The following is a 27,449-nucleotide window of genomic DNA, read 5'->3' as shown; positions in this document are numbered from 1 at the left end:
CATAATGGCACGGGGCGGAAGGGCGGCAGTGCCGATGATCTAATGGTGTATATGGATTGTATCCACCAGTTTGCGATGAATATCTTTCATAGCAGATAGCTTTGTTTATTTTGGATTTAATTGGTTCTATTGATTTCAAGTAACATTTCAATACATTGTATGTTGTCTTTATAAAAATTGCACCAAGGCAGACATAATGGCACAGACATGGTATTTTTGTTCTAATGTATCCTGGACTCCTGGTGCTCAAATTCTATCACAATAATGAGCCAGTAGATAAATGAATTGCCCAACGATTTCCCGCAATAAAGCAATGGTTTCATAAACCTGTATTACCCCGCTCAGAAAGAGAAAATACACTGAACATGACACTGTTGATTAATTTTTCAACTATCATGGGAAAACCAAACGACACCTAGGACATTGGAACAGCAGGAACAAAAAAAAACCCGTGAAATATAAGTTTAAAACAACAAACTCTAGGACTCGGATATCTTAAGGTACTGGATAGGCCGTACCGTCAGCCTAGTTCTTCCACTGATTCAGTCAGTTGATATTCTGGTATCATTTCCAGTTCCAGTCCAGTTCTTCCTTTTGATGGACCTTCCTGGACTACGATGCTAGAATCACTTCCTCTATACTGGTTCTATGCTCCACTTTCTGCAATATAGTTATAAATTAAACGCGTGATTGATGAGGCAAATGGTAAAAAAAAGGGAGGAGAATTAGGAAAGGAAAAACTTTGTAAGCATAGAGATGTTGTTTTCATGGAAAAGTAAACACGATGTTATCTCTTATACTTAGGTATAAATCTTTTGCCAATTCATGTTAGCCCTACTCGTATCTAAAGTTTCTGCCATCTGCATCAAGCAACACCGATGAAATTTCGGTCATATTACATGGCCAAGACTACATAATTGACTGTCAGTGGCACACAAACAATCATTTCAATTTTACTATACATATTTTGCGTCAAACATTGAACACAGACCCTTATGCTAATCAATACTGATTAAACCAAGTCAATTTGTATTCACCAATGAACAACTCTACGTTGGTGCATAATGCAAGACATTCACTAACCTTTATCTTATGCTATTGTTAAGCAGAATCATGTGCATAAAGTTACAAAGAGTACAAAGTTAGAACCCAGGACATAAACCAATCAACATCTAAAGTTACATATTACATGCAAGTATCCACTGAAGATCCATTGAGTGCCAAGACAACATGTCAAATAATTTAGTTACAAAGAGTACGCAGGGAAAAAAACATCTCAGGTCATTATGTGCAAACTAAAGTGTATGCAAGTGTTAAGACATCGTGTCAGATATGGTTAATCACAACCAAAACATTTGACCAGCATCTGGCATTAGTATGTCTAACTATACACTAAAGTTTGTGCAAGTGTTGAGACATGTCAGATATGTTCCGTCCGAACTGTGATCAACCATTGGAATTTGTTGGGTCACATGCATCATGCATAACCCACAATATCAAAAAACAATAAACCTACATAGTTATTCAATATAGATCCATCGATCGTACTTGAGTCACAAAAGAAATTATGCATGCCCTGTTACCACTCGTCATCCCTGATAGGTGGTGGAATAACACCCTTCCCAAAGGAACCGTATGTGACATTCTCAAATCATGGCTCCATCCCGGAATCAGGACCTAAGTACTCCACTTTTCAAGTGTGAAAAAGAGAGAAATTGGAAGACTTAAGATCATCTCCTGTTACAACAAAAACCACCTAATTGTCTCTTAGCTATTCTGCATCAACAACCCCAATTTAATGTTTCAATCTTATGTGGCAGAAGTCAGGAAATTGGACAAACACTCAGACACAGATAGGGAAATAAGAATGAGCACAATAAACCTGAAGGTTCAGGAAATTCAGCAAACACACAAAGTACATAGGAATTTTCTTCTAGACAGCATACCATACTCTTGGATGGGAATCCTTAAAGCTTACCCAAATATCGAAAACCTAACTATGACATATTGATTATAAACTTTCACCAATTGAAACAGTAAAACACCCAATTACATAGAAACCAATTATATCTAAAATCTAAATGAAAAACAGAACCAATGTAAAAAAAAAAAAAAACTTACAGAGATGTAGAGCAAAAATCTTTTTTCCTCCGGATGTTGCGTTCAGTTGGATTAAAGTTCATAATCCAATCAATCCAATTTAAATCAACTAATCCAATTTATAATTTGCCCAAGGAAGAGAACGAAGTTGGTGATGGTGCTGGTGGTTCGATTTATTCACCCTATTTCGAATTTAGGGTTACAGGTTAGATGATGATTGAATATTCAATCAAATCAAAACTCTGAACTCTAAATTCGAAATATAGAGTGCGAAACCCGATCTAGCACGATCGATAAAGGTGATGAAGATGAAAGAAGAGATTTGGATGGAGAGATTTGTTTTGATGAAAGAGAGAATTGTTTTTCTGAAATGAAAGTGAAGAACACAGGAGGAGAGAAGACTACGTATCTGCCCCTGGTATCTATGAAATTCCCCAAAATCCATGAAAACGCAGGCTAAACTCAAAAACACGGAAGGGCAATCTTGGCCAGTGAAAAAGTAACCACAATTTCTTGGGACACCAAACAAATCATTTTGTGTTATATTATAGATACCAATATCTAGGAATGAGAAATTTCTCTTCTTTTCTTTGTATTTCTTTCGTGCAACAGTTCATCTTTCGATTTAGTTTATAACATTTAGAGCATCTTTATTTGTTTAATTTTGCCAATCAAACATAAAATCAATCCCATTCGACTTTAGGGAAAGAGTGCTGGGCTGAATTAGTAAAAAACTCTGTTTCTGTGGCTGCCCCTTTCAACGGGACGTTTCCTCATTTCCATCTACCAAGAAGAGAGAGAGAGAGATTGTTGTAATGATCAGGAGAGCGAGAGAAATCAAAAATAGACGAAAGTGATGGAAGGTTCAGAAAGTTCAGCTAAAGATGACGGAGGAGGATTGAAAGGAAAATCATGCAAAGGTTGTCTATATTACTCTTCCATTCTCAAATCCAAATCTCGAAACCCTTTATGTCTTGGCATCACTGGAGCTCTTCAACAAGGTATATCTCTCATTTTGAACACTAACAATCTATATTTTTCATCAAGATCTAATATTTACGTATTAATTGTTGCAAATTGTTTTTCATTTAAAAGTCGTAATTTTGATCTATAATTTCATATACAAAATTTAATTTATTGTGATTCATTATATAGATTTGGCTTTTCTGAGGGTTTCAGAAGAGTGTGATCCTAGTAGGTTGCTGATAATATTTTCATACCCTTAGCACGAAAGCAGCATACCATCCCAAGCGAGTTAACATGCGTTTCATAGTTGCTGAGTTGTATGTATTCTGATGTATCAGTAGACGGTTTTAGTTCAACTCAATAAGAGTTTTAGTATGATTAGTTTTTTAACGAAGTTAGGAATCTTGTACAAGTAAGAGTTTCTTACTTCGATTTCTAGTATGATTAATAAGATTAGAAAGTTACAGGCAAAAAAAAAAAAAAAAAAAATTCTGCTAGATTAGGAATTTGTTCATTTTCTCTGTATATAATAAGCTTAACAGAATATAATCGACATGGATCGAGAATTGCTGAAGACAATGCCGGAACCACCTAAGAATAATGAGGTTGAAGTTGAATGCTGTGGTGTTAGGGTTGCTTATTTTGGAGAGTGCAATGGGCATCTGCATCTTATTTTATTTGATGGTTATTATTCCTGCTAGTCTCGATGTCTTAGCAATGGAGAAAGATTACGGAGGATGGAAAGTAAAATACCACGTCAATTTAGAACCTTTTTGCGGGAATGTTCAAATTATGGATTTATCAAGTGTTGTTTGCCGGTGATAATAGTGATGATGAAGACAAGTCCGCAACATCAAGAGATTGGTGATACAGATAGGAGAAAACAGCATCTTTTATGATCTCAAGGAAATGTCATCTATGGAAGTTGAAGATTTACGATTGAAAGCAGCTGGTTTTGATTGTTGTTTAGCATATCTATTCATCGAGTCACTTGCTTGTGTATAATTTCTTAGTTCAATTAATAGTATCTCGTTGTCTTTTTCTTTTCTTAATTTTTTGATTATGTTAAATTAGTAGTGTTTGGAGAGCATGATGTTGTGGGCTTGTGGCATTTACCTATCTGATAGCAATATTTGCTGCAAATCGATTTGGGTACCTTTAAGTTTGCTTATCTAGTAATGATGTGTTTTTAATTTAACCTATTACAAACTATCTGACCTTTAAAATGTATCACCAGTACCTGAGTCAACAGTTGGAGGTTCTGATACAGACGCTTCTAAAGATGCTCGAAATCTTACAGAATTCAAGTATGCTTGTGTTGGTTATTCAGTGCATTCACACAGCAAGGATCACTCAGCTGGCTCGAAAGATAAACGAGCAGAATTGCCTTTCTGTGTTGGTGTTGAGGTTATTTTCTGAAAACTAACATATGCTTAAAGTTTTCATGGTTCACCATTTAGGCGTCTGAGCAAGGGGGTTGTATAACTATATGTGTTGCATTTAAGCTTGCTCTTCAATGAGAATCCCATGTATTTCATTGTTTCCACTATCCCACTTCAAGTGTTTACATTCTTATCTTCCTCTTTAGATTTCTATTAGGTTCTTCTCTTACTAGAACAATACTTGTTGCAGCTTTTGCTGGATAAAAAACCTGCAGCTGCTGAGCAAGTTTCTGGCCATGTTCACAACAAAGAAGGTAGTGAAAACTATCTGGACTTTTTCTATGGAAGATGTTTCTTGCATTGTATTACTTGAATTTCTTCTTTCTTCTACTTTAGTTGCTGTGCTATATGGTTGAATAGTTATCTTTTCGTCACCTCTTCCTTTTTTTAAAAAGGTCCACCATGGTTTCTAACACGTTCACTTAAATGCGGATCCAAGTCTTCATTTTAGTTTACCTCGATGAATTATTTTGTTCCAATGCCCTGCATGGTTTGTGCAGAAAAAGTTCCCCATGAATAAGCATTCACCCACTTCATCTGTAAGTGAAAGTTTACTTGGGCACTTACATCAGAGAAGAAATTCCTCCTAGTTAATATTCTTAGCCTGTATTTTTGGACACTGGCCATTGGAAACTTTGTTTTCTCAAAGCTTTAGAGCTAATATAAGTTTGAGCCTTTAACTAAAACTAGAAAGATAACATAATTTTAGTTTTCTGCAAAAAACTTTTGTGAGCAAGGCTAGAGCAGCCATAGAACGCAAGTGTCAAAGTGGAATAACTTTAACTGAAATCGACAGGCTTGAATACCTAATCCGCTAACTTCAAAACCGCCTTTCTTTCTAGCTTAATGTGGCAAAATACACTTAGCTTGGATTTCTTTGATATGCGCGGAGAAGTATATCTGGATGTTTTGATGTGATTAAAATTTATAAGTCATTGTTTATTTGTTGTTCTATGGTATAAATGATCCAAAAAAAATTTGTTTGCGGAATATTTTCTAAACGCAACCTCATAACTTGGAACCACTCTTCTTCTGATCTTACTTTTTCTTGAAGATGATCATGGTCTTCCTCAGCCACGGGCATACAAGCCAGTGAAACCACCACATTCAACAGCTGAAGAATTATTAGGCAGGCAAGATCTCAACTTAAATGTTTTATTGCTTACTATGCACAATAATGTCGGATTCTTAGCCGGCAGTATGTGCCTACATCATTCATTTTCATGACTCTGATTGCAACATGTGGCTCACATGAGATTAAAACTGACTGCGGTGAGGATGTTCTCCTCGCCATGTGAAACCTATTTTTACAAGTTACCAGGCGTACATGGAGCAGTACGCCGGTACTTACTTTCTTTGTCTCTTGGTCCTGTACTGGATCATACTAAGAAAACATGTAATTTGCAGGTTTGCTCGAAATGCAGGTCTGGTTGCTTCAGGAGTGGCAAAGAACTTGCATAAAGCGATGGACTACGTCAAGGACAGTTTCGATGACATGCTATATCCGTACCGAAGGCCTCCCAAGTAAAAACATGGAAGCCACCAGTATTGTATACAAGTAGATCACATAATAATGAAGTTCGTTGTGGGCATGTTTGAATCTAAGTCTCACAGTTTCCATATGTATGGCCTCTGTCCTTTTTGACCTTGAAACTTTATAGTGGTTTTTTTTTTCTTCCTGGAATAAGGAAATAACAACCCCTGTTTCAAAAGGGAAACATGTGTTCTCAAATGGTTAAAAAAAAATTGTGTTCTTAAATCACTATTTCTTAGTCATTTTCCTATGACTGATAATTCTAGATTTCTCGAAAATACCATACGGATGTCAGTAAAAAGATCTTTGTCTTTTCTTGAATTTGGTACGTTATTCACGAGTAATGTTTGAGTTGTAGTCGTCCGACCAAGGAATCACATCCTGATATTCACAGTGAGACCCATCCTGATATTCACAGTGAGACCCATCTGGCCATGGCAGTTTTTTCTCTACGTATGTGTTCCATCAGCATTTCGTGTTAAGATATCAGAAAATCTTCACAGTTTGAAGGAAACAAACGTTTTAAGTTCACATGTCTCTCTTTAGAAAAGTGAAGCATGAACAGCAGTAGTTACAGACACTAAAGTTTATTCCAAATCAAACTCTGTTTCCTTTCCTTATTGTTTCATTCTTAAAAATGACTACTTATAAACAAGAATACAATCTGACTTTGCATATTTATTTAAAGACGCTGGCTTGGGGTTACCACAAGATGGACTGCTCTAGGTGCAGTGAGTCCAGACTAGAGCTGGCAACCGGGCGGGTCGGGGCTCGCCCGCAGCGGGTTCTACGGGTTCGGGTTAATACGGGTCGAAACCGCGGGTGGAAATTCTTCACGGGTTGTTGTTTCTTCAACCCGTACCCGTAACGGGCTAAACTTGCGGGTTCACGGGTTAGCCCGTCCGTTTACCAGCTCTGAGTTATCTGACAGAGGTTACACTGATTTTTGGTCTATTTAAAGACCCTTCTCTGCAAGACTGCAACCTAACATTGATCTAGCTCATTTGATATTTAGATTCATTTCAATCAACAGATTCACACTCTGGCACTACCAAAATTTAAAAATTTAATGAAACAAAATGAATCAATGATCAAGAAAATTGAAAAACTTAACAACAGTTTAATAGTTCATTAGTTTGGCGGTGGCAATGTTGTATCTTAAAAGGAACACACAACACAATTACACTTGCACATTTCAACAAAGAAAAATACCCTTTGAGAATCGAGACCGTAGTAACTAGTAATACCATACCATAGTTCCTGCACAAAATATATATTGTGGTTAAACCAAAAACTGATAACTTTCCAAAAAAACATCTCCAATCTCTCTTCTATAATTAATTTGGAGACACCGTGTGATAACTGTCTGTCCAAAAAACAATCTGTCCAAAAAACATTCTCATTTTCCATGTCTATATTTGAGTTGCTCCAACTAATCATAATGAATCTGTCATTTCAAGCAAAAATAAATCAAACAAAAGAAAAGAAACAAATCAAAACATGGAATTTGCATATTTACCTTGCTTTATATTGAAGAAGTATGCAACTACGCATACTAATTAGACGCATAAGAACTTACTTTGCCATCCTCCCCTGCCTCATCCTCCACTGCACCAACTTCAAATCCTAATACATCTTCTCCAATAATCTCATTTTCCTCATCCAAATCTGCTTTTCCTACATGGATAAAAACAATCAAAGTTAATATGAAATTCAGACATTCAACTAACCACGAAAAATAGATCAAAAAAATAGATCAAAGTAGAGGGACAAGGTTTCGTCACAAAATCAAAAGCCAACTGTAAGAACATGAAAAAGATCCTAATTCAACTATAAGAACATCATGATAACACACTAACCACGAATGTAAGTAAAGTATGAAAAGCTATTCAAGATTCTAAAACCATAGAAAATATTAAATTAAAACCAATCTTTGATCGAGATGTTATACCTGAAGATTTTTGAGAAATTACTGCACTTGGAGGTCTTCTACACAATTTACCAACCAAGAAACCTTAACAGAGAAATTGAAGAAAGGATGCACAATCTATCAAGAAATTAACCTCTAACAATTCAAATAGAATCAAAGTGATGGAGAAATGCAAATTACCTGAAGATTAATCTGCACCCGAAGGACTTCTACATTAAAAAAAAAAGACACAAAAATTAAATTCAAACCCTAACATCCAAAAAATTGAAAACAAAACAAAAAGAAATTAACTTTCGAAAACCATAACATTACCTGATGAGAATTGAAATCAAAAATAGGGTTTTGACTTTTGAAGAAAGGGGATTTTGAAGATACGAAGAGAAATAGGGTTTGAGAAAAGGGGTTTATAGATATAGAATACGAAGAGAAATAGGGGTTTATAGATATAGATCAAGATCGAAGACCTAGAAAGCAGACGGAGAAGACGAAAGAATTGTGTTTGTGAACTGAGGTTGCCGCTGCGGACGGAGAAGACGAAATAATTAGGGTTTTTTCTGTTTTTATACCCATGGCAGGAGAGGAGACACGTATAGTAAATAGGAGGGACACGCGGCAGAAGTGAATGTGCGGGTTAACGGGTTAACCCGTTGTTTTACGGTCCGGTCCGGGTTAACCCGTTTCTTGACGGACCACCATTTCTCCAACCCGAACCCGGCTTGTTTAGAAACCAGCCGAGCCGGGTTCGGGTTTTCACAGGCCGGGCACGGATAAACCCGCGGGTTTCAGCTCGGTTGCCAGCTCTAGTCCAGACACATCCATCTCACTATGTTTCATTCCATTAGGTAACTCGCATGAAAACAATGAACCAAATGAGCTACGGCAGATTTCAGTGCATAAAGTCCGAGTTGCATACGGGGGCATGATTGTTGACCGGATCCAAATGAAAGAAACTCAAAATTATTACCCTTCAAATCAGCTTCCCCTTCTTTACAAAATCTTGATGGATTATATGTTTCTGCATCTTCCCATGAATTCAGGTCTCTCCCGACTGCTCATACATTTATCATAACTCGAGAACCCATCATGATCTTGTACCCATCAATCTCTGCATATTCGGATGTTTCATGGAAGAGTAACGGTATTGGTGGGTGTAGTCGAAGTGTCTCTCTAACAGCAAATTTTACATATGTCAATACCAACGATTCTAGTTCCTGTTGGACTTTTGATAGATCTTGTGGGCATTTCATTAGCTCAGCCATGGTCCACTCAATTGCACATGCAACTATTTCTATACCACCAAACATGACATCCTGCAGAGAATCATAACATCCAATTAACTAAGTAAATCAATTTTTTTTAAAGAATTACATGCCAAGAAAAAAGGTTTCACATATAAATATGCATTATACTTCCGATATCACTGTAATTTAATAGTTGTCAGGAGTTTGAAGTCGGTGAACAAGACTCAGATCTTCTGTTATGAAGATCGGAGGAAAGGGAGTCTTTATTTAGACAAAGCAAAAGAAGAAGATGTGACTCAGACACACTAAACACACCTGAGTCTTCCCCTTAACTAAACATAGACACACAATCCATTAACAGAATTAACTATCACTGTCACTCGCTATTACAAGACTTATTGACTTGTTCACTGGAACAATGACATTAAGCTTGAGACATAGATCTAAAAATCTAGAAGCAGTTAATGCGTTGGTTAACGTATCAGCAGTTTGATCCTTAGTTAATATTTGTCTTACTTGAAGTGCGGCAGTCACCAACCCTCCGACAAAATGAAATGCAATTTCAACATGCTTCATTCGATAATGGAAAATGGGGTTTGCTGAATGATAAGTGGACCCATATTATCACACCAAAGCAAAGGAACTGACGAGGGTGAAAAATGCAATACCTGTAGCAGAGATTGAACCCAAACAATTTCAGAAATAGCCTCTGCCACTGCCCTGTATTCAGCTTCATTGCTAGACCTGGAGACTGATTTTTTTTTCCTTCCTAGAACACCAAGAAATCAGATTAGGACCCATATAGAGAGTCATTCCACTAGTAGATCTTTTATCAGTGAGATCACCAGCCCAACCAGCATAAAAAAACACCTGAAGGGGCAAACATAGATTTTTCGAATTGTAAACCATGAGATAAGGTCCCATTCAGATATCTAAGAATCTATAATATAACAGAAAATGATTTGTTTGGTGTCTACCAATTTTTGGTCCGGACCCCCCTAAGTTACCAAATTATCCCTCTGATTTCTATTTCTTAGAGATATTTGCGTAAATATTCACAAAACAAGGGGCAAAACGAGACCAAGGTTCGAAAAACGGGTCACGGCCCAGGTCACCGGTACTAGGCGTGACCGTTATAACGTGTTTTGACGGGTGTGAGCACGTTTTGGGTCAAAAACGCGTTATATAGGAATAAAACGCGTTTTTTTTGACGTTTTTTTTAAATAACGGGTGTGATAACGATTAAATAAGAAAAATAAATAATTTGTGATCTGAATTTCCTATGTAACGGTAATTATAGCTGTGAAAACGGTTACAACGGGTCTAAATAACGTTGTTACTACGTTTTTTCATTTTTTTTTGGTTTAATTTATTTATTTATTTATTTATGGGTTTTTAACATACAAATTTATGGATATCTAGTAAAATTCACAACCCTAAGTCTATGACTTATAACAATGCATTGTAGTTATCGTCTACCGACAATATTTATACACGGATACTATCACTATCCACTTGATATGTTCAAGTTGTCACTCGAATAGTTCAATGCATTCCACAATATTTCAATAATGCATATTCGGATTCAAAAGCAGTCAAAACTTTGTTGTCAAATAATACTCCTAGGCTCTTAGCTACTTGCTACAAGACTAACCAACAAGGAATGCAACAGGAAGAGAGTCAGAGACTAGCTAGAGAAAAAGAGAGTGAGAGAGGGAAGTCAGGGAGTCGATTTATCTTTTTCTTTTGCATTTGGAGGTCTGTACAGTATATGCTACATGTGGTCTGTACTTTAGAGTTCAGACTCAAAAGTTAAAGAAATAAAAAAAAAAAAAAAGTAAAAAGAGTAGTTGGTTTCATGATCAAAGACATAGCTAACCTGTGCTTATATACACATGCAACGAGATTCCAAATGTTTCAAGAATATTTCGATTTGCTAGCTATTATGTCTTCTTGCCCAAAGGAATGCTTTAAAAGGACAAGAAGAGAATTGAAATGAAATCAATACCTCTGGTTCTCTGGTTCATGCATAATGGAAGGATCAACATCTGCAAAACGAGATGTTTTTCATGCATATTGTACTGTAATGAGTGATGGTAAAAAGTTGAAGTGTAATTTTTGTGAAAAAGAAGTGTCTGCGGGAATTTCGCGTTTCAAAATGCATTTGGCACAACAAAGAGGTACAATTACTCCCTGCATGCATGTGCCACCTGAGATTAAAAATTTAGCAAAAGTATGGGTGCAAGACAGAAACAAAGAAAAACGGCAACGAGTACCAGAAACTGAATATGAAGATACAGAAATTCAAGATATGTATGAAAATGAACCGTGGAACCCTGTGCATGATATAGATGAAGAAGAACAAGCGCCGGTAACACAAAACAAAATGGGCGGGTTATCGAAGTTGAAGAACCTTTTTGGACGAAAAAGTAAGAATACTAATGCCGGAGAAGGTACATCACAGCGTCCACATGCCTCTATGGACATACCTAGTTCTTCAATGCGTACACCACACCAAGCACCTAGGATGTCTGTAGATATGGGAGGACAATATAATACTAATAGGGATTCTCAACCTAGCATGGCGAATTTTGGGAGAAGTAAAACATGCCGGGAAAAAGTTGATTCTTTTGTTGGACGTTTTTTCTATGCTAATGATATTCCCTTCAATGTGGCCAACTCAACTCAGTACCACGAGGCATTCAATGCAGTTGCAAATTTCGGAAAATCATACAGAGCTCCGTCTTCCTATAAGTTGTCGAACCCATTATTAAGGCAGGAAAAACAAAGGATTCAGAAGGATGTGGTGTCGGTCCAACGAAATTATTGCAGAGAGTATGGGTGTACACTCATGTCAGATGGTTGGAAAAACAAAAATAACCATACGATTGTAAACTTCTTAGTTTACAGTGGTCATGGGACATCATTTTTGAAAAGGGTTGACATCGAGCATAATCGGTTGACAGCAGAATATTTGATGAGTTTGTTCAGACCGGTTATAGAAGATATTGGTCCGAAAAATATTGTTCAAATAGTAACTGATCAAGGATCCCAATTCAAAGCCGCAGGTAACTATTACAACTTAATTTAATTACAGTTGTTTATTTTTATATATTATTAATTCATTTCTCATTTTGTTTTAATAGGTATGAGATTGGCCATAGAGTATGGTACATTTTTTTGGGTACCTTGTGCAGCTCATGTGTTGGATTTAATTTTGGAAGATACTGAAAAATTCCCCTTTGTTAAAGGTGTGATTTCAGAAGCTAGAAGAATCAGTAAATTTATTTATAATCATGGTTGGGTTCTTGCTAGATTCAGACAACATTCTGGGGGACGCAATCTATTGCGCCCTGGCTTAACAAGGTTTGCGATAAATTTTATCGCAATCAAAAGTATCATTGATCAACGTAATGCAATCGAGAGTCTTTTTGTAGACCAAGAATTTGTGAACTCGCCAGAAGGAAAAACTCGTACGGCTAAAGATGTGAAAAACATTATTTTGAATGAGATGTTTTGGCACACATGCCAAAATGCATGCATGATGGTTGGTCCTTTATTGAAAATGATCCGTTTCTTGGATTCAGATAAACCTACCATGGGTTATTTGTTTCATGCACTTGCTACATGTGTGGAAACTATAGAAAGGGGTTTGGGTAAAACTCGAAATAATTCTATTGTAGGTGTGATTAACCGACGATGGAAAGATCAGTTGAGTTCTCCTCTTCATGTTGCAACGCATTTTCTGAATCCATATTATATCTACAACCCAGCAGCCAATCTCACCAACAATGAAATTTCTCAGCCCCAAATTTGTCTCAGTGAAGTTATATCAAAAATGATTAGTAGCCCTCAAGAACAAGCGACATGCATGCTAGAGGTGTGAATTTTTATTAACAATTAATTTCATAATTATATGAATTTCTATTCACAGTTTTTGATATTTTTAGGCGGGAAGAATGCAAATGATGCAAGGCCAATTTGCATCACCATCAGCAAGATTGGCTGCTCTGCAAGGTGATCCTGTAAGCTGGTGGTTGTCATACGGTGCTCAGTTTCTATCACTCCAGAGGATCGCGGTAAAGATACTAAGCCAGACAAACACATCGTCTGGATCCGAGAGGAATTGGAGTGTGTTTGAAAGAATTCACACCAAACTACGCAACCGTTTAGTTTCGTCAAGAATAAACGATTTGGTATATGTTCAGTACAATTTAAGATTGGAGCAGCAAAGAGTTCAAGGTAAAGCAAAGCGACATAACATCGATGTCCACGATGTTCATAGCCTGCTGACAGATGAAAATATGCTTGATTGGATAGCAGGGGATGATGAAACACTAGTTTTACCTCAGGAAGAACATTGGTTAAATGAATTGGAAGAGGAGGCAGCTAATAATCCAGAGCCTCTCCCTCCACCATACGAATGGCATGATCCAGAAGTTGAAATCTCATATCAAAGGTTGCCAGTGAGTAACTTTGTTTATGACTTTGGTAACCTAACATTTGGAGACAATACACAAGGTCATGAAAATGAAAATCCCATATACAATTCTCATTACACTGAAGATCGTCCAGAAGAAGATACCCGAGGAATTAATGAAGAGTATAATTCCAATATTAATATCAATAATGAAGTAGATAATCGTAATGATAATGAGGAAGAAGACTATGGTTATGAAGATGACGATACTGTTTATTACGACAGCCAAATGCATTACGCGAACCAATATGAGGCGGAGGAAGAGGAGGAATCAACTGAGAATCGTCGAGAAAACAGAAAATACTTGAATAAGTCGGAAAAAAATGCCGGTACAAGTTGGTTTGTCTAAGTTTAAAATTTCAAGCACTACTGTCAGTAGGTTACTTATTGTAAGTTTATAAAATTTGAAGTGTTTAATGTTATTTATGAAATTTTAGTTGTAAGTTTGAAATTAAAAATTGTATAAGAATTTCTCCAACTCAAATTTTTTTTCCTTAAAAACGGGTTTAACCGGTATGAAAACGGAAAATACGGTGTAAAAATCGTGTGTTAAAATGTTATTTAGAAGAAAAAAACTGAAATATTAATTTTAGAAAAACGGTAATCACAGGTGTGAAAACGGTTATAACGGGTCTAAATAACGCCATTTTTTTCTATTTATCGGTGTTATTTAGGTAAGCGTGTTGGTGAGCCTTACGGGCACGGTATATGGGCGTGAGCGTTATAACGGACGTTTTTTCGGAAAAACGGCCGTTTTTCAAACCTTGAAAGAGACTACAGGATAGAAAGAATGACCCGAATATCCCTCCGTGTTTTTAAGGATCTTGCCAGGGCCTTCCTAAAAAACGTAAAGTTAAGAAGGATAGATTTGTAAAACAAAATTTTCTTTCAACTGAGAGAGACTCATTCACTCAACGTGTTGCCATCTCCTCCCCCAAACCTTCACCACTACCACTACCGTAATAACGAGCAACACCGTCACCAAATTATACACCAGCCAAAATTTTGCCCCGGAATCTTCGAACGAAACTTCAAAATTAAAATTCTGTTTTCCCTCACCACCTTTGCTACTCTCTTCCTTCACCACCACCTCTGCCGTAACCAGCACCACCATCACCATTACCGGCACCACCACCACCAAATCATAAGCAGCAGCACCACCAAATCATCATGCACAAACCACAATCAAAATTCTTCCACAGTTGAGTCTGAAATCTATTCTCCTTCGACAACCTCCTCTACCGTTTATTTTCGACTGTCACTGGCACCACCGCCATATTTTTCATATTCAATTTTTGGATCCAATTCCAATAAAATAAAGCTAATCAAAGTTATTTCTTCTTTAATTTCTATCACATACGATTACAAACAACAGTGTAAGGTTCCAATTCTTGAAAACAGATCACTTATTTTTCCAAATTCAAAAAAAATTGTTTCTCAATTTGAAAATGATAAATTAACCTATTAAGATAATCACAGAATTTAAGTCAGCTTCTTGCATAAAAATAACGAAAAGTCTTAATTTCTTTGATTGTGGCTTCACACATGATTCGAAGAAATTCAGAACTGGTAATTTGTAGGAGTAGAAGTTTGGTTAAGAAGGATAAATCGGTCCTTACAAACTTTGGCAGTGGAATAGTTGGATGAAGAAAAAATAGAATCGATGGATGAAGTGCAATTCTTTTGTGGGTTTTAATTAGACTTTGATTTAGGAAATAAGTTCATGAAAAAAAAAAGTTCCATGGAGTTGCAACTTGCAAGCACAGGGGACAGCTAAAGTTTGCAGAGAAGAACTTTAAATTTATGCGCATAAAACAAAGTGATTTTCAAAGTACCAGATCACCCTTATCATGTGATCCCTAATTAGTAATTCGGGGTACCGGGACAAGTTCGGGACGGCATACATTCGGAAATTATACAGATTCGGATAGGTCGGATTCGGTCAAAAAGTCGGTCAACGGTTCGTTGTTCGGTAGGTAGTTCGGAACGGCTTACATACGTGTATAATTCGTTTTAGAAATGTGAGTTCGGTACTCAAATTTCGGCTTGCGTTCATAATAAATTGATAAGTATTATGACCTTACATGACTAATTTATATATCGATTACGTCATCCTGCGGTGAAATATATATATATGATATGACTTATTAGTTGAAAAAAGAACATTTTAGCATGGTTGTGTAACAAGCATGTCGACTGCTAAACAAAAACCAGCATAAAAACAATGGTTAGTTGGATAAAAGACACAAATTCTAATAACATATCGTTAAGTATAATATATACACAAAATATGTCCAAAAAATAACACACAGAACAGTGGTTGAGCGTCGGACTTGGGTGCTGGAGGTCTCTCTTTCGAACCCCATCTAATTCAGTTTTTGGAATTTATAACTAAGCCATCCGAATTTCAAGTCGGAACTATTTGCGATACCGAATTATTCGCGGCTAATTCGGCCGCTCCATAAAATCCGCGTACTATGTTCGGGGTTTCATTAATTCAGCCGTTTGGTTCGGATTCCTTCGGTTCGCTAATTACTAACTAGGATGTGGACGTCTGTTCCCAACATAAGCACGTGTCCATACATATTACTCTGTGCCATTACGGTGAATATCAACCCATAGGCCATACACCAGCACCCCTTCCACCCCGTGCCATTATGGCACGGGAAATCCACTACTCCTCTTTACTAAAAAAGAATGCATAGTGGTGGGGTTTCAAAGTTGTTGTACTAGTATTTGTGAAAGCGGATTTTTGGATATTTTTTTTTAATAAATAAAAATAGCGAACTAAATTAAAAAGATGTTGTGAAAATTATGGAGAGAATAAGACTAGGATTTCACCATGGTTGATATTAGTGATTTAATAAAACAATAATTATGCAACTCAACATTCAGATTGATTCTAATAGTATTGCCTAGACATGTAGATTTCCAAAAGAATAGATGTTAATCCAAGCATAGAATATCAAAACCCTAAAGCAAGCATATTCTATCAAGAGCATATAAACAATTTTTAGTTCAATGCAAAAATCATAATAGAGTTGTTATAATTAATTAATAAAAATATATCACTTTTACCGAAACAACGGCTTCTTCCATAGCCCCAAGGATTGGGTTTAGCTCTGCATATTGGAAACACACTCAGAATAATTTTTCATTGCTCAAAAGTGTTTACAAGTGATGAAATGGGAGAAAATAATGATTAAACCGGGTTTGCTCTAAACGATCCCCAAACTCTCCATCCCCTCACTGATACCCAAGACACTCTTATTTATACTGTGAAGTCAATCTTAGGTCGACAATCATCTCAATTACTCCAAAAGATCTTTGCAGTTAATGAAAGTATTTCACGGGAATATTTCCTCTCCATTTTCACACGTCTTCTGAGTTGTATGGTATATCCAAATCTTCTCATTTAAAAGAGTCAAATAATGAAGAGAATATCTTCAATTAATTCCGTGAATAATTCCTTCCCTGTTTTCGAAAATATCCAAAAGTATACGATTTCCTTCCATTCAAGACACGTACAAAATCTTATTATCATGGTAAGAAGATAATCATGTCTTAAAGACACAAATATCCCCATAATATCATGACCAGAATCTCACACAGTTGAGATTTATTTTCCCGCCAAATATCTTTCCCGTGAAGAAGAAGAAGATGGGTGCCGCTTATCCGGTCCTGTGGTGCGAATAGTAGATTCCATGAGGGGTATCTCTGATCAGCTGCTTGGGTGCAAATATCCTTTGGGTACCCCTTATCATTTGGGCGCCCCTTATCCACAAGTGAGAGTCTGAATAACACGTTCCTTCCGGTGCTTTAGACGACTTTTCGAGCCGATTTTTCCAAGAATGTTTATTTCCAAAAATACCTAAAAACACAAAAAATACCATAATAAATACAGAAAATCGAGTACCAACAATACATGAAATTAAGGACAACGTAGACACAAAAATGTGTCTATCACATAGTCTGACAAACTTTACTGACAGCAAAAGTTATATATGATCTGGTGATGGTCACATATTGCAGAGCACCAGCTGTAATTCTGTAGAGCCGATGATCAGCAAAAGCAGGTGGTGGAGATGTATCATGAGCATTAGCAACAATAATGGATGTCAACACTGTTTTAGCATTAAGCATATTAGTCTTGTCAAGAAGAGTCAGAACATATTGTTTATGACTTAAGTGACCATTATTGTCATACATAGCCTGAATGCCCAAGAAAAAATGAAGGTGACCAGGTATTTAATAACAAAATTTGATCCCAAAGTAGAAATAAGCAGTTGAATAGCTGAGTCAAAACTACCTGTGGCAAGAATGTCATCTACATAGATAGGAACATACAAAGAAGCAGCTGAAGTAACTTTGTAAAACAAGTGTTGATGGTGGATTTTTGACGAAGGTTATATTCTTAAAATCACCTCGGAAAATATGCATCTCTGATCAGCACCGGAATCATAAGAAATCCATGTCTTCACCTTCCGCAAGAGAAGTGAATTGCAGTTCTGCAGCTTCATGAAAGTAATACTCCCTCCGTCCTAATTGACTTTGTCAAAATATTAAGGAAATCCTATAAAATGTCATGACTAACCCTTGACTAGCCCTATTGAATGTTACATTATTATCAAAACTAAAATTACGTAAGAATAAGTAGAAGTTTTATTAGGAATTTTATACATACCCATAAATGTTTTTATATAAAATAGGAATGACAATTAATACAAAGATATTGAATATATATATATGGTGATAATATTTAAGATTTTGAATTAAGTTTATATTAAAAATGATTTTATAATTATTAAAAATAAAGGGTATATTTGATAGTTTAAGGAAAAGTATGTATATAAACAGAGCGGACAGATAAAAATGGACATACCAAAGTAGAAATTAGGACAAATAATTTAGGACAAAAGGAGCAATATATGTTGGCGATATTAGGGTTTCCGAGGCAGAGCTTTTAATATTCCATATATTTCAAGATTAAGCTGAAAGACTCGACGTCTCTTTTGAATTCGGGATTCATCTCTGGTGTCAACTTACATAGAATGATATTCAGAACAAATATGATGCTGATCACATCTTATCTAAATCAATTAAATGCTCTTAGACATATTGCATGCTAGTATAGAGCGACTATTTAATTAAATCTAGTTGCAGTATTCACCGTTTGAATTCTTAGAAAAAAAATACACTTGTTAAACCCTAATATTCACTTACTCTGGATTCATGGTTTTTCTCAGCTGAATTCCATGAAACAGTAATGGATATTTACCTTTCGGACATGTGGACCACCCCCGAGTAAAAGGCATGAGCGTATTTAGTAATAACGCTCAAAGGGCATCCAAAACATGGAAGAACAAGGACATGAAAGTTTGATTAAAGAACGAAAATGAAAAGAGATAAAATAAGATATACACAAACAGGTCTGTTCTAGGACCTCGTTTTCAAATCTAAGCTTCTTTTTTATTTCTTACAAATCTAAGCCAATAGGACGGATTCCATCCAAATCTGTCATCTCAATCAATTTATCGCGTTGACCATCAATTTATCGTCAAAATCTCGTACAGGGAGATCTCATGAGCTGGCTGAGATTACTTAAATGCCCTGTACGCGTATTAGTGGCATAGTATTGTTTCTCACGTGTTTCAACCTGAACTCCTAATCCAAACTCAGGAAATCTCGAAGATTTTTGGACGGCTGTGACTTAATCCAATATACATCGCTACTCTAAAATCCATTCATTCAGTTCTTCTCTTCCATATCTGTTCTTCTTCCGATCTCCGTTCTTCACCAGTCGTTTCTAAAAACAAGAGAGATTAGAACCAGTCAACAAACTCTGGTGATTCGTTCTACCCGATAGAGCAAAAAGAAGATTGATGCTGATTTTTGGTTTTAATTGATGAAATAGAAGATGGGTTTGGTTCAGTGGAGATGAAGAAGAACAATGGATTGAAGATGGAGAAATTTATGGGAATGCGCAGGAATTGAAATTGAGATAGAGTTCGAATTAGAGAAGAAGAAATGAATCTTCTTGTTGTTAGTTGGATGAATCAATTTAGACTTGCTTCTTATTTTCAATGCGAAACCAATGTTAATATGCTCAAAGCACCGATGCTTGATGAGATTATTAATTATGTGCAGTCACTGCAAAGGCAAGTTGAGGTATGTGATTCAACTGCGTAAAAAATGCATAAGTACAAATTGATACATTGTTCTCGCCCCCTACTGTTTGTGACATTGTCGCAACTAGTTATTTGTGAGTCCACTTTTAGGTTTAGCTATTTTGGGTGTCCTGGGATCAACTCTTAATAAAAACAGAAATGTAGTGATGATTGAATCTAATGACGATGCTTTGGAGACAGATGGGGATTTTCCACTATCTTATTTCTTATCAGCACTACATCAAGATTCGTTTCTCTGTCAAGCTGGTGATGCAGTGAAGACATGATACATGGATCATTCAATATGGGTGAAGTGCAAGTTCATATAGCATCTCGGCATTTGATTGAGAAATGATCGATAGTGACCAAGTTAGGGGTTAAATTAGTGAAGTTTTGGGGTTTTATTTCTTAACCAAGTAGCTGCTAATACAACTATTTTGCGATGGAGTTCGGGTCCTCTTCTAACAATAGCAATAGTGGTTATTGGTACTGAATTTAAGGGATTTCTGGTGGTTGTTTACGAGAGATTGAGAAGGGATACTAGCTGCTGCTTCAGTTAATTGGGAGAATGAATGACATGAATTTTGATTGTTTTAGGGTCCTGTTATGCTTGAGAAAATTTGTGTTCTTGTGAATTTAAAATTGCAGGTGCAACTAAGCTGTAAGAGGAGCTTCATACAACCAGTTGAAGGCTACCTCTATACATACTGAAACTGCGCTGCAATTGCTCAGAGAATTGCCTGAAAGAAAAATTATAAAGACTGAAATTCAAGATGAATTGATATGGAGTACTGACTGTGCTTGATAAATGATTGCAGCTGGTGGTGTCTCAATTAGCCACAAATTTAATTTGTATGTGATTGATGATGTTGCTGCAGTATCTGTGAAATGAATTTTGTGAGATATACTAAACAGATGAAGCAGTTGAAGAATGGTTGCTAATGGTGGTGGCGGTCGTATAATCGGTTCTTGAGACATGCATGAAGATGAAAGATATTACTCCATGAATGATGGCTTGGATGTGAACGAAGACCAATCAGCTGAGCCAGACTAGCTGACTGAGTATGATTTGAAAAAAAAAAGGTGATACAGACTTGAATTAGAGTATCAAGGGACTATTATGTCATTTTACTTTCACTTAACGATGATAACTTTCCATCCACCGTTTTTGGTCAGGACTTGCCTAGTTTTGTAAGAAATAAAAAAAGAGGTTTAGTTTTGTGAACCATAAAAAATAGGCCTAGATTTGTAAAATGCCCATAAAATAATAATAAAATAGGAAACTGTGAAGGATGGGTCCACACGGCTAGCCGGCCGGCCATGCCGACGGTTTTGGCTGGCTCGCCCCCTCTTTTTCCTTTTATTTTATTATTATTATTATTATATTATAATAATGACTGCCACTGAAAGCTTTTATTATAAAGCAAATAATGAAGGTTCTTACAATGAGTTCGTTGAAAACCTAGCGACAAGTTGGACTCCAACATCTTTATGAATAGTAGTTCATATTATTATTATTATTATTATTATTATTATTATTCAATATCAAAATCAACATTACAAGGAATGGTGGGCAACCTAGCAACAAGTTGGGCGCCAACACCTTTTTGAATAACGATTCCTAATCGATGAAAAAGAGAATTGCACATTTTGAAATTGGCATCATGTCGTGCCATACAATTCCTAATTCACTTCAGAAAAACAACAAAATCCGTACCAAGCTCACCAAAGGTGGAAAAGGCCAGCACCCCAAAGCCATACCCGAGTGAAGAGCAGACGTCCAAATATTTATTATTCTTGCGACTTATTATTATTATTATTTTCAAAAAGGTGTTGGAGCCCAGCTTGTTGCTAGGTTACCAACCAAAAGCTTTGTATAGTGAAAAGATGTTGGGTTTTTTTTTTGTTATTATTATTATTATTATAAGAGCCACTCAGGACATTTTATTAGCAAGACGACAGTGTGTATATTACAAGTCGGTAGAAGGCAACCGAGCAACAAGCTGACATTTTATTATTATTATTATTATTATTAAAAAAATGCCACTAGGGCTTTTATTAAAACAAAGTATATTATATATGGTTTGTTGAGAACCTAGCAACAAGTTGCGTCCCAAAAAAGTATATTATTATTATTATTACAAAAAAAAATAAAAAATAAAACACACCCCAAGTGCTTTTTATTAAAAAGAAGGAACAACATTACAAGGAATGGCATGCAACCTAGCAACAAGCTGGGGCGCCAACACCTTTTTGAATAACAATCCCTAGTCTATGAAATAGAGCATTTCCTAACTTGAAATTTGCTTCATGTCTAGCCATGCAATTTCTTAATCTCTTAAGAAAAGAAATTGTATCTACTCTGAGCTCACCTAAAGTATAAAAGGCCAATACACCAAAACCATAGCCATGTGAAGAGCATTTTTTTAAGTATTTCTCATTCTTACGAATGATAGCAGCAGAGATAGCATGGCCCGGGGAAAAGTTACGGGTATGAGCACATGTGAAAGGCGAGACACCGGTAACATCCATGCATACATCCTTACATCCTCCCAATTGTAAACCATAATATCTGCAGGCCTGAGATTACTATCATTCTCCGAAAGGAAGCCCAACGAAACTTCCTTCCTAGCTGCGACACTTGCTTTAAACACATGTCAGTCAAGACATCTTTGACCAAGTCACATCGAAATTTCAGCCCGACCTCACTGGTGAAATGGATGGCATGATCACCAAAGACATCCATGGGTCTGTTGTAGCAAGAGAATAAGCTTTTTTTCGCAAAGAAAGGTATTCCCAGACGATACTGCAGGATAGAGATGAACTGCCTAGGTCCAACTGTTTGATTAATCCCATGTATAGGAATTTCCTTAAGAAAGTCCATAACATGTTTTGCACGGTTGCATTGCCATGGTGTATATTCACGCGCTGATAAGGAGACTGCCAACAAGGGCTTTTATTGAATCACAAATAGTATATTCCACCGGATTGATAGTGTTGGGGGCCTAGCAACAAGTTGCGCTCCAACACCTTTTTGGATAGTTATATCCACCCTATTATTATTATTTAGAGTTTTCTCTTTCAAGGACTTCCTCTTTCGATCAAAACTCCTAGTTTCCATATCTTTCCAGATACTGCTTCATGTATCATATAGTTAGCAAATCAAGTGGTCCTGTAACCATTATGAATTTACACCATAAAAAATATTTAAATAATAATATTTTAATATTTAATAGTTGGTCTTTCAACCAAGATTAAGAGTTTCCGTCAAACTCAAATTCTTCATAAAAGGATGAAATAATGCTCGATGGACCATCAGAAAATACCAAATTTCTCAGGATTGGTCCACTGACAGCATGGTGACACGGGCATGCCACCATCATCGGCCCCTTGGCTTGCAGAAGCTGGTCACAAATCCTCCAGTAATTAATGACCTAATTAATCATTCGCAACTAGATCCATTTATCATCGGATGGTCCCACGACCAACAAGGACCGGTTTTACACCCCTTGGTCGGTCCTTCCTCTCTCCATAATTAGGTTTTACTACTTAATGCTTAGTCAGGCACTATTTTAATAATGATTAAACAACAATTAATCATCCTTTCTCCAACTACTCTGCAAAGGACTTTGGTGAATGCTTAGTTGCGCACATACACTACATGGTAGGTTCATCACCTCATGTAACATGTCCCTCTATCGTCCATTGGTTAATTCTCAGTTAATCGCCCATTGATCAAAATTAAAGTTTTGCACCTAATGCTTTGTCTAGCATAATTATGAATAGGTTCAAACAACAATATTTTTTGTATTGATCCAACAATCAATATTTTAATGAATTATATAATACTCGGCCCAGCTACCAGTATTTTTTAATTAATATTTTATTTGGTTGTATTGCCAATTATTCATTGATCAAGCAGTATTTGCTCTGACTATCAATTCTCCATGTATCAATACCCTAATTGCTTCAACTAGCAATGCGTTGGCTCGACCAATAAGGTTCAGAACCTACCGCACCTGCATAATATTGATGCAACTATCAATATTTGAGAAACAATATTTTACATTGATTCATCTATCAGTATTTTATATTGATTCAGATATCAATATTTTATTGGTTCATCGACCAATACTCAATTGATCCATCAACCAACATTTCGTTCATCAGTCGACCATTATTTTAATATTATAATCTCTCCTTGTCATTTGACTGAGTCATGACACATGGATCTAGACGAACCTCCTATGGTCATTCAACATTGATTATTTTACAAATTCCTGTCAAGTGCTCAACGCACCAGCAAGATGATTTATGTTCGATTTAGTAATCTCATTAACCTATGCTTATCAATCCAAGTCATTCAATTATCATTACTGCTTTATCTAGCATAATGATATATATGTCATAGTTATCAATGACCTAATTTCAACGTCTATGATCCACAGAGAATGTTTCTGTTCCAGCATGCATCAGAACTTCAACTATTAAGTTAATCAGTTGAGGCTTGAAAAAACGGGGGTCTAACAACCACACCCAATATTTCGTTAGGAAATCTGTATGGACCAACTCTAATATAATTCCAAGAGAATCAACTAGGCAGTCAAACCCTGTTAGAGCACTGCTCGGTCAAACTCACATGCGTTGCTATCTCAAGCATGTTTGTCAATATTAGTGATCAAAACTGTAAGTCTTGATTTCTAGTCTACTATTAGCTAAGTCTCGGACTAGGATCGAAAGTGTAGTTGAGCTCTAGACTCCATGGCGATCATCATACAAAGACGAAGAAATACTCAAGGAATTGGTGGAACTTCATCGACTAAAAGGTATGTGGAGACTTGAACTTATCTATCACTCAAAATCCTATCTACTTTATCTCCTATCTTGAGACAAAAGTCATATTTCTATATAGACTATGATTATACACATTTGCTATTTCGAGCCGAGTTTATCTCGCTTATCTATTTCTCGAAATATGTGTTGGTAAGATTTCGCTTTGGCCAAGTTCATCTTTACTAGTGACGAAAGTCATATTAGTTTCAATTATTTGAAAATCGCTTTGACGAAAAAATAGCTTGTGAAGTCTTTAGAATATAACCTTGAAAGGATATAAACATTGTGTGATAACTCATACGTGTGTAAGTCTTTATTCCTTGAACCAAAGTATGCGTACTTTACTGCTCAGGAAACCGGAACTGAAGTACGCATACCAGTACGCGCACTGTCGGAAGTTCACATACCGTGAATTTCTGCTGGAGTTTGTGAACTGAAAACAAGCTTATTCCGGGTACTTAAGTCCGTGTACCAGTATGCGTACTTAAGTGGGTTAATTTCTAAAAGCGATTATTCGTGAACTTAAACTTATATAAACTAAGGAATGCATACTTGCAAACCGTGGCTATAAAGTTCATGAATTGATTCGAGTGAATCAAATCGTTTTTTCTTCGATTGTGTCTTATATACTTCTATGAGATCTAAGCAATTGAAAAAATCTCTAACTAGTTCTCTTGAGTCATTTGAACTAGTTACGGTTAAGATGAATATGGTTGATATGAAAGTGCTCATATGGCTAACCATTTGGTTAACTATTGTTGAACCAACTAAATGTACATGTTTGGGTACGGTTAAAGAAACCTAAATAAACATGCATTTCATTTGTGTGTAACAATCTAAGTTCGATCTAACGGTTGAAAGATATTAGCTTGAATCTAATTAGGTTTTCATTTAACGATAAATATTGAATGCTCTGTTACTAAGCTAACATTGATTGCGAACCCTGATTTGAAAGACTATATAAGGAAAACTATAGCAACTGGGAAACCTAATCTCCAAACCTCATGTGTGATACTAGTTGTATTAGCTAGAGTCGATTATCCTTTAACCTTAGGTTTCTATCGAGACCCTGTAGGTTAACGACTTGAAGACTTCATTGGGATTGTGAAGCCAGACCCAACTATTTTCCTTGTAGTTGTGTGATATGACCTTGCTGTTTCTATCGTATTTGAGTACAATCGTAAGATTGGCTTGAGATTAATTTCTCCGATAGGCAAGATAAAAAAGTAGTCACAAACACCTTCGTCTCATCGTTTGTGATTCCACAATATCTTGTTTCGCTAGTCGATTAAGATTATTGTGAGGTGATTGCTATTTCTAGGTTGTTATTCGGGAATATAAACCCGGGTTATCCATTGGTTCTTGTTCACCTTGATTTATCAAAAGATGGAATAAAAACTCGTAGATATTTCTGTGGGAGAAAGATATATCTATTACCATAGACTTTTATGTGTGATACAGATTTGTTTATTAAAGTCTTCGAATTTGGGTCGTAGCAACTCTTAGTTGTGGGAGAGATCAGCTAAGGGAATCAAGTGCGTAGTATCCTGCTGGGATCAGAGACGTAAAAAGCGCAATTGTACCTTGGATCAGTGTGAGATTGATTGGGGTTCAACTACAGTCCATACCGAAGTTAGTTTGTAGTAGGCTAGTGTCTGTAGCGACTTAATACAATGTGTGTTCAATATGGACTAGGTCTCGGGGTTTTTCTGCATTTGCGGTTTCCTCGTTAACAAAACTTCTGGTGTCTGTGTTATTTCTTTTCCGCATTATATTTTGTTATATAATTGAAATATCACAGGTTGTGCGTTGAATCGATCAATTGGGAAATCCAACCTTTGGTTGTTGATTGAAATTGATTGATCCTTTAACATTGGTCTTTGGTACCGTTCAAGTGATTTGTCTTGTATTCAATTAGACCCGCAGATTTCTATTTGCTTGAGTAAGTATTGAATCGAGAAAGTGAGATATAACTCTTTGATATACTTTTAATAAGATTGAGTCTGGTTGTCTAGTTGATTCTCTCAAAAGTATATTGGAGTTTGTCCGTACAGATTGCTAAGCGAAATATTGGGTGTGGTTGTTAGACCCCCGCTTTTTCAATTGGTATCAGAGCGGCAAATACGTCTAAATACCTTATAAGTCTGTGATTATAGCGATCTGACTATATGGACAGTAATCTCTCTGATAACGCAACACCAGATCAGAGTTCCCCATAGATGTTTCAAAATCCTAAGACATCTAAGAAATCTCTTGTTTCTGCCTCTGTGTCTGAATTTGACTTCAACTGGGAAAAGTGTCTTGAGGAACAGCTGGATGATCTTTCAGATGGGAGTGGTTCAGAAGAAGGATAAACTATTGATGAGGAAGTCTCTCAATATATCAAGCTGTTTGACCATGATTTGAAAGAAAATAAGTCAACAACTTGCTTGAGAAAATATTTGGCACCTCTTTGTCAAGAAAACAGAAAGATGAGAAAACTCTTTAAAGGTTATGATTGTGGATATAAACTGTTATAATCTAACGTTAAATATCGAGACGAAGACTTACGCTCAAAAAGGTCCGAGTGTGACAAACTTCTTCAAAATCTCTTTGTGTTGAAAGAAAGACTTGCGGAATCTGAAGCAAGATATGACTCTCAACAAAAATGTTTTAATGTTAGAGCACTGCTCGGTCGAACTCGCATGTGTTGCTATCTCAAGCATGTTTGTCAATATTAGTGATCAAAACTATAAGTCTTGATTTCTAGTATACTA

At 36.3% G+C, this 27,449-nt stretch overlaps 2 protein-coding genes and 1 long non-coding RNA gene across 3 annotated transcripts; 1 reads left to right on the top strand and 2 right to left on the bottom strand.

The window, feature by feature from the left end:
- Nucleotides 1-310: 310 nt before the first annotated feature.
- On the bottom strand, nt 311-2,712 carry LOC113349797. Its single transcript, XR_003360379.1, has 2 exons — nt 2,122-2,712; nt 311-660 (listed from the first exon to the last, which is right to left on the bottom strand). It is a non-coding gene; the product is annotated as an uncharacterized LOC113349797 (long non-coding RNA).
- Nucleotides 2,713-2,817: 105 nt separating this feature from the next.
- On the top strand, nt 2,818-6,316 carry LOC113349796. Its single transcript, XM_026593835.1, has 5 exons — nt 2,818-3,101; nt 4,304-4,473; nt 4,699-4,762; nt 5,563-5,641; nt 5,916-6,316. The coding sequence occupies exons 1-5, from the start codon at nt 2,957-2,959 to the stop codon at nt 6,034-6,036; spliced, it is 579 nt and encodes a 192-aa protein (XP_026449620.1). The 5' UTR covers nt 2,818-2,956; the 3' UTR covers nt 6,037-6,316.
- Nucleotides 6,317-7,474: 1,158 nt separating this feature from the next.
- Nucleotides 7,475-18,213, bottom strand: LOC113352421 (cytochrome P450 71A14-like). Its single transcript, XM_026596241.1, has 10 exons — nt 18,118-18,213; nt 18,003-18,020; nt 17,731-17,905; nt 9,882-9,982; nt 9,604-9,783; nt 9,031-9,282; nt 8,153-8,181; nt 7,994-8,031; nt 7,622-7,719; nt 7,475-7,489 (listed from the first exon to the last, which is right to left on the bottom strand). The coding sequence occupies exons 1-10, from the start codon at nt 18,211-18,213 to the stop codon at nt 7,475-7,477; spliced, it is 1,002 nt and encodes a 333-aa protein (XP_026452026.1).
- Between the last annotated feature and the right edge of the window lie 9,236 nt (nt 18,214-27,449).

The sequence above is a fragment of the Papaver somniferum genome, chromosome 2, assembly GCF_003573695.1.
Source record: "Papaver somniferum cultivar HN1 chromosome 2, ASM357369v1, whole genome shotgun sequence".
In the NCBI taxonomy this organism is placed as follows: Eukaryota; Viridiplantae; Streptophyta; class Magnoliopsida; order Ranunculales; family Papaveraceae; genus Papaver; species Papaver somniferum.
This window is presented reverse-complemented; position numbering and strand designations above follow the sequence as displayed.

Bases quoted from the DNA above. Each gene is read 5' to 3' on its own strand.
- LOC113349796 (XM_026593835.1), top strand. From the start codon at position 2,957: ATGGAAGGTTCAGAAAGTTCAGCTAAAGATGACGGAGGAGGATTGAAA. The intron at 3,102-4,303 runs GTATATCTCTCA...ATGTATCACCAG, and splicing joins CACTGGAGCTCTTCAACAAG to TACCTGAGTCAACAGTTGGA. The intron at 4,763-5,562 runs GTAGTGAAAACT...TTTTTCTTGAAG, and splicing joins CCATGTTCACAACAAAGAAG to ATGATCATGGTCTTCCTCAG.
- LOC113352421 (XM_026596241.1), bottom strand. From the start codon at position 18,213: ATGAAGCTGCAGAACTGCAATTCACTTCTCTTGCGGAAGGTGAAGACA. The intron at 9,784-9,881 runs GTATTGCATTTT...TATCGAATGAAG, and splicing joins GGGTTCAATCTCTGCTACAG to CATGTTGAAATTGCATTTCA. The intron at 9,283-9,603 runs GTAATAGCGAGT...GATTCTCTGCAG, and splicing joins TGAACAAGTCAATAAGTCTT to GATGTCATGTTTGGTGGTAT.